This window comes from Papilio machaon, chromosome 16 (assembly GCF_912999745.1).
Source record: "Papilio machaon chromosome 16, ilPapMach1.1, whole genome shotgun sequence".
In the NCBI taxonomy this organism is placed as follows: Eukaryota; Metazoa; Arthropoda; class Insecta; order Lepidoptera; family Papilionidae; genus Papilio; species Papilio machaon.
In genome coordinates, this window is record NC_060001.1 from 4,419,052 (window position 1) to 4,427,246 (window position 8,195).

At 31.4% G+C, this 8,195-nt stretch overlaps 1 protein-coding gene across 1 annotated transcript; it reads right to left on the reverse strand.

The window, feature by feature from the left end:
- Nucleotides 1–2,990: 2,990 nt before the first annotated feature.
- LOC123721800 lies at nucleotides 2,991–3,653 on the reverse strand. Its single transcript, XM_045681641.1, has one exon. The coding sequence runs from the start codon at nucleotides 3,651–3,653 to the stop codon at nucleotides 2,991–2,993; it is 663 nt and encodes a 220-aa protein (XP_045537597.1).
- Between the last annotated feature and the right edge of the window lie 4,542 nt (nucleotides 3,654–8,195).

Consider the following 8,195-nt stretch of genomic DNA (forward strand, 5'->3'; position numbering starts at 1 on the left):
GCGAAGTTAAAAAACTTAATTATTAGTCTATATGTCCTTCTATACTATGCTATTTCTATGTCAAATTTCAGAGATATCCGTTTAACAGTTCTAGAGATACTTTGTAACAAACATCCATCCATCCATCCAAATATTCACATTTATAATATTAGTAAGATCGATTTATAAGTTATAACATTTATTAACAACAAAGTATTAGCTGGTAATAGACATTTATCACAAAGAGGTGACATAACAATAAAACCGTCAAACTATAGTAGCGCCAGACATACATATGACCTCCGTTTAGAGGTGTCATGACATAACTAACTCCTTTATCGTTTTAACAACGTACATCGGCAGTGGTGATGATAAATGATAGGCCATTATAATGTTTAATAGCCAACTAACATGTTATTATTGTGAATCCGTAAATTTTATACATTGTTGTCGCTATTATTTTTAAAGAGTCGCGACCATATATTTTTTGACATTTGAATAAACTTTTTCTACTTGAATCTTACTAATATTATAAATTAGCTTTTACCCGCGACTCCGTCCGCGCGGAATAAAAAAAAATAGAAAACGGGGTAACAATTATCCTATGTCCGTTTCCTGGTTCTAAGCTACCTGCCCACCAATTTTCAGTCAAATCGATACAGCCGTTCTTGAGTTATAAATGGTGTAACTAACACAACTTTCTTATATATATATAGATAAAGATGTGAATATTTGGATGGATGTTTGTTTGAAGGTATCTCCAGCACGGCTCAACAGATCTTTATGAAATTCGGCACAAATATAGATCATAGTCTGGAAGAACACATAAGCTGCTTATTATGTTTTTTTTTAATTCCGAAAATTATTGTTGACAACTAGTCAACAATAATTTTTAATTCATGAACATAAAAAGTTTTAATTCTATTTTGTTTTAATTTGACTAAAATATATAAAACAGATTAGTTAAGAAATATGATAAAAATGTAACGAAAGTTACAAATTGTGTAGCAATTTAAAAAATAATACTTTTAGAATACGAAATAAAGTAATAGCTACTTGTAATTTATAAAAAAAACTTATCTTCGCGCGTAATTAAGTGTGCGAGATACGAAATTGGATTCTGAAATGAATTATGAGTGAGTTAGTCAGTTTTGTTTTTAATTTAACGCGGTCAAAGGCTACGCGACATGACTAATAAATATAGAGAACCCGTTACAAATATATTTTATAAACATGCATATTGAAGAAAAAAAAGAAACGCGGTCCGAAAATTTTGTTCGTTATTTAACTGTAGAGTACCGGTTTGTATTAGAAAACATGTAAATAACTCGAGTTTCGATACAGCAACTTAGCATTCTGTCATCTAATATACTCGTAAATGTATTCTTAATAAAAAGTGACACTGTCATAAATGTCCACTTTTATGCCTCTATTTTCATAAACATGAGAAATGTCGCCGATATAGGAAATTCATTTTAAAAGTGACAAATATTATGTTATACAAACTGATAAATCTTGATAAATTTATTTTAAAAGGTCCAATTTATGCTGTTGATAATATATTTTAGGTCATTGTCTGTCCGACCAGCGAATCGACCTGCGAATTATTTGTATAACTTCGATCTTGTCACATAAACCACCCATGAAGTGACTAACCGTGGGTTTCTGAGATTAAAATCTCAGTTTCAAACTTATTGTTATCTTTGTTTTGTCAAAGATGAACTCAGAAACCCACGATAAATGGTAAAAATTACAACGTTCAATAAATTACACTGTTAGCTTCATACTGACTTTACAAATTTTTCTGTTATATTTAAATAAATATAATAAATAATATTTTTCGTATGTAAATTACATAATTTTAAAAATACATGCAAAATCTTTAAAATGAATTTTACATTTATTATGCGAAATAATTCAAAGTTAATTTCAAATCACAGCCTCTACAATCTATTGCTGGACATTCCTCTCATTATAATCCGTTCTTACGCAACCAATCATTTTCTATCTGATTAGACCCTTCAGTCCCCTTGCAAAGGAAACAACGTGTATACACAGCGAAGGCTGTACGATAATTCAGCTTTCAAAAGTAGCTTTCGTTGTCATTATAGGCTCATATACAACAAATTAAATTTACAGAACCTTTATTCTAACGACCAAATATTTTAATTCATCAAAAACATCGTCATAATACACCTTTGCCTTATAACATAATATATGAAAAACTAATTTAAATTAAACACAGACGAAAGAAATATTTAATTATACGATGAACAGAATCATAATCGAAGTATAATTATTAATTTTAGAAATTGGCAGCCATTCCTAACGAATTAGAAATTAGAATTATGTTAAATAGCAAATTGGACAGATTAATGAAATTGTATAATATCTCAAAATGAAATCAAAAATTTTCGTCATCAAAGAAAATTTATAAATATAATAATTTTTTGGCTATCACTTATATATGGGTAGCGTTTTTAATTTAAAATTAGCTGAGGTGATAAAAAGATTAATCCAGACAGATAGCATAACTTTTAAACTTAGAAATTCCATACTAAGACGCATTGTTTGGGATGACAGTAACATTAGGGATGTCCAAGCTAAACTATCTGCCACATTATAAAGAGAAACGATTTCATTCTTTGATTGTTTGCAATGTATAGGCTCTGAAAGTACTGTATCGACTTGACTATACTATCCCCGGTTGACATAGCATATATTTATTACTGGATTTTTTTAGTCTGCAACGGAAAACTTTACTAATTCAATTGTATCCATAACCAAGGAAGATTTTTTTTCTTAAAAGTATTAACGAGGAAGTCGGTATTAGTAAGAAGATGAGAAAAGTAAGTCGGCATCGTGCCAAATGGTAATTTAAAAATAAAAATAAATAAAATAAAATAACTTTTATTTCGGACAAGTTACATCCATAAAGTGTTAGTAGAAAATAAAAATAGAACAACAGATCCTACGACTATGTTAGTAAAATAAAACAGTTCATATTTAAATTATTTTGTTACTAGGTTATTGTTCGAAATGCATCTACGAACAATTCCTAGTAACAGCGGAGAGTCAAATCTCCATGCTATGGTGCCCAGGATGGAGTTGGAGCTAGCTCTCAGTCTGCAGAGCAGCGAAGCAGACTTTTTTCTTATGATGGCATGGCATCCATCAACTCCTGCCTGAGCAAGCATACCAGATGCACTGCAGAAACGAGGCAGCCCCATCAGCATCCTGAATCCATTATTGTATTGGACGCGCAAAGCACTGACAGCCCGCTGCGTATAGTTGGTCCAAAGGCTGCACGTATAGAACACTTGACAGTAGGCTTTGAAAAGCGTTACTTTTACTTGCTTGCTACAACGAGCAAACCTTCGCGCCACCATATTACATCGGACTGCCAGCGCCCTACGCTCCCTCTCTATATCCACTTGATCCTTAAGGTCGGCAGTCACATAATGACCTAGATATTTAAATTGATAGACGCGTTTTAGTTCAGTACCATTCAGTTTAATTACAGGTACGACCTCTGGATATTTACCACCACCTGCCCCAAAGACCAAGTATTCACTTTTTGCCACATTATATACTAGGCCATGCGTCAGAGCGTATGACTCACAACAAGCTAGTAAGTTTCTCATTGCCCTGATTGTTGGACTCAGCAGCACCATGTCATCAGCATAGCTGATGTTATTGATACTCACGATTTAACCTTTTCTTTGCGTAACATAAATAGAAAGTAATATAAAAGTGTAAGGCTATAAGTAATAAGGTATATCAATAGCATTCCTAGACCGGTCTAGGGATGTTATTGCGCTCCCGTAAGCGGAATAACTCTTTCATTACCAGCCACTCATTATACCGTGTTTGTCGATTACGTCACTTTAATGATTAATTACATTTTCAACAACCTATGTGGTTTTCGCTCCCGTATCTAATTTTATCTGTTGCTAATTTAGTTTTGTAATTGTAGAATATCAAAATATGTAAATATTAACGTACATAATCGTTTAATCTTTTTGTATCGGTTGGTGAACGAGAAAGTAAGTTTTCGTAACTCCGTTATTTTTTAAATATCTAACTGTGGTGAATTTAAAAACATAGTCCTGTATTTGCGTTTAATTTCAACCCTACGTTAAGTACATTAGTTTTATTTATTTTGAAGATATTTTGTTTATAAGTTAAAATTTAACAAGAGCACATGAAAGGTTAAAAAGTTTTTGCTATATTACATTGCTTTATTATTTAATTTTTAGTTTTAGGATAGTATAATCTGGCTGCTTGTCTACGAAATTTCCTAGAAATATTTGAAAGAAAACGTTATGGATGGTACAGACGTTAGTTTTAAGTAGTTGCAGTTATTTTGAAGTAAAAAAACGCACATTGTATCGTAACGTAAACTTTAACTGTTATGTTAACAACAACTAGTATTAAGATAATAGGTAAAGAGGTTTATAGTATACTGGAAACTACAATATCATGGTTTAATACTCTGTGATGTTAATAATATAACAAATCATTTTTTTTGTCTAAAACTTGAGGATTCTACAATCGACGTTTAATTCACAACTTTTTGGTCTAGGACCTAGACTCTAGGTATACGTGTTTTAAGTTTTTTAATTTGACAATTACTTTCAATGCCAAAACAATTATGATAGGACTTGACCTATTATATTGAGGATTAGTAGATATTTTTTTCTTATTTGAAATTATAGGATCTCACAAATAAATTACTTGAAGCAACACTGTGAATGTAAAATGAATTTATTCATCGATGTTTTCATCTTTTTCCTAAGACAACGCAAATAAATAATTTTAGTAAGATTAGGTAAGTAGCTAGTATTTTTTTGTAGAGTGTGACGTAGTAGAATTCGACCGACCGTACTAGGAAACTATTATTAATATTTCTATTATACCAAAGAAATATATAAATACATGACAATTTGTAACAACTGTGACGGCAATGGATAGTGGTGTCCATAAATAACTTGTTTTTGTATCTTCTAAGGTTAACTTACAAGTGACACTAACGCACCTTCTGTCCTCAATAATATAAAATCTATAAACCCTTCAGGTTTCTACTTTCGCTATGATAATGAATGTGTGTACCTTTAAAGGTCTAAATGCGACCTGAGGTTCCTTCGCCGAACTCGTTGTGAGATGCTGCTTATCGATACAAACCTTTACACTCAGTAATGAGTCATCCGTATATTATTTTCTATCTTGTTCGATTGCTTAGAATTTAAATTTTAATTAAGTATGTTTAACAACGCTACTAAGCAAACCTTAAACAACCACACATTTAATTTATTTATATCGGTACCAAATACATATACAATTGTTAAAATTACTGATTATTTAACAAAACCTATCGGTTATTGTTGGTATTTTTAAAGTTTCATCTTTATTTATTATCTGTATTTCTTGTTTTCTCTGTAAAATAGACTAAAATTCAAGTTGAACTCTATGACTCTTATCATTCTATCAAAATACGGTACACGAGATTCTTCGTAGGAAAGTGCTCCAGTTGTTTGCATCGAGTTTTTTAAGGATCAGTTACGTTAGATACGATCGGTGTGACATTATTGTCTCGAACATGTTAAGCAGGTGTACTAGGTAACGCTCTATAAAACTGTTCAAGTAGAACAACAACAGTTTGCACAACACAATTATGTAACGGTTATAAAACAAAAGAAAAATAGTAGCTTTATTGATCCGTATCTATACTTCTGCTCTATCACAGTAGTAAGGTTGGGTTGTCAAATATATATGAAAACCTTTTTGAAGTATCTGACTTCTTGTCGTCCTGGTGGCTCAAGTTATACGATTTGTTGTCACATTTATATTCACTATAATAAAAGGAAAGTCCCCCAGTATAATAGCTAATCATAAACGATTTCTAAATGTAAATAAATTGTACATTATATTAAATCACCACCCATCTTCATTTATGACACGAGTATCGGCCCCTGTAAAATTAACATATAATGAGACGGTTATGTCTAAGAGATAGCCACCGCCCACACGGTATTGGTAACACTAGCCGCTTGTACCAAGCATCACCCAGCCTACTCCTTAATAATGTAGTATGGCTTAACATCTTCTACACCGTGAAAAATGTTTTTATTTCAAATTTCATGTTAATCGGTTTAATTGTTTTAGAAATTTTGGTTGTACTCCTAACATAAACTGATGAATTCGAAGAAGTGTGAATATTGATATGATGTTTTGACGTTCGGAATCATCATCATCAACCTGCCCTTATCTCTATGGAGAGTCGGCACAGTATACTACTCCTCCATACATCTCTTCAGCCATCATATCTGAATTCACCCCATTCTTACGTATATCCTCTTTCACACAATCCATCCATACTTTCTTTGGTCTTCTCCAATCTCATTACTTTTCTGTTTATGTGATCATCATCTCTCCGCATAACATGTCCATGTTTTAACTTTAGTAATACGTCACTTTTTTAGATTACAGTCGTATTTAGTACGTGGTGATGAGTATATCAGTTAGAATTTATGTAGACATTACTGTGATCGATAATTATGTCGACATATCAACATAATATGGACGTAGAGCAAATGGTAGGCCGAAGCTAAGATAGCTAGATGACGTCAAGGGTATTTCAAAAATATCGAAGTTTAGAGCTGGACGGAAAAAGTAAACCGGAGTGGTGAATTTTACTTGACCAGGTACAGGTCCTCCCGTAGCTGTAGCGCCTCAGATGATGATTATTATAATATGATCAACAGCAGGCGATGATTTAACGAGACTACGACAGGCAACGTAAGTCTATATGCATCTAAGATTTCACTATTTAAATAATGCGGAGGCGATCCGTTATGCACACAGGTTTTGAATTAGTATGCATAGTTTATTGGTGATTTTATCTTTTATTATTACTCGACTGACACAAAAGCGTTATGTTTTTAGAGTTTTACATGTAAGTTCCGTATTGACCGAATAGAGAATAAATGACTGAACTAATTTTGGTGAATTTTATTATTCGATTCGTCTTCATCCCTGAAGTGTATTACAGTTAATGTTATTGGTTATTAAATAATTAAATTGCACTAATATTTTTATAATTTAAATCATTTTATTGATTCAATGTAACGACGGTCCCTTCGAACAGTATCGTAAGTGTTAAATACGTGATTTTATATTTATGTTATCATAAACTTCAGAGCCCTTAAAAGTATAAATTTATACGTACAATATATACGTAGATACTATGCTCAGTGAAAATTAGGGTCATGGGTTCGAATCGAGTAACACATAATATAAATAAAGCCGATACTTACAGTTAAAATATGTCAATTCAAATATTAATGTGTTTACACGACATTTATTTGCAATATTAATTACTTTTATTGCTGCTATTTCTCTAGAACTGTATTAATTTGATTCTAATATTTATTTTAATGAAAATGTATTTTAATTTCTCCTGTCAAGATTATTTATTTTTTATCGATATAAGAGAACAGGATATGGATAAAAAAAAAATCTGATTATATTCGAAATTACTGTATGACAAAATAACTATGGTGATTATTTTTTTGGCTAGTGGTTAAATGTATAAAAAATGTTACTAAAACACAATTTTTTATCCTATCGTAATACGTGGCTCCGAATTTTGAACCGCTAGCACTTATAATGCATAAAATGTAGATAATATATTCGAATTGAAACAATAATTTAACAATAGCTATCAATTCCATTAGATTTTACGATGCAATCAAAATTCAAATGTGCAACGAAAACAGTTTATCCACTTAGAAAAAACAACTGACTTCTCGCTTTTAAAGTCCTGTTACATAGAATAAGGCAAAAAAAAAAACAGATACAGAAGTCATTTGCATAATCGATTATAATTGCCATGAAACAATATTAGAAATTGCAATAAATTTTTGCATTTTATATCAATTATCATGTGGAAGTTTTACTGCGGTTATAGTAAACTAGTATTCCGTGTTTGGTGTCGTGTAGTAAAAAAAAAAGCAGAATTTTAGCTAGATAATATTTCATCAGTGCAGTAAAATAGTGACGCAGACAAATTGTTGGATATAAAGATGGGCTTCCATTCCGACACAGGTATATATCAAGGTTAGTCTAGATTAGGCTATTCACTAGTTCGAAATGGCTAAAAGTACCTATAAATTGATTCAATAATAATCTGTTATTATTTTTATAATAAAAAAGTG

What these genes read in the sequence shown, in the direction of transcription:
- LOC123721800 (XM_045681641.1), bottom strand. Translation starts at nt 3,653, where the DNA reads ATGGTGCTGCTGAGTCCAACAATCAGGGCAATGAGAAACTTACTAGCT.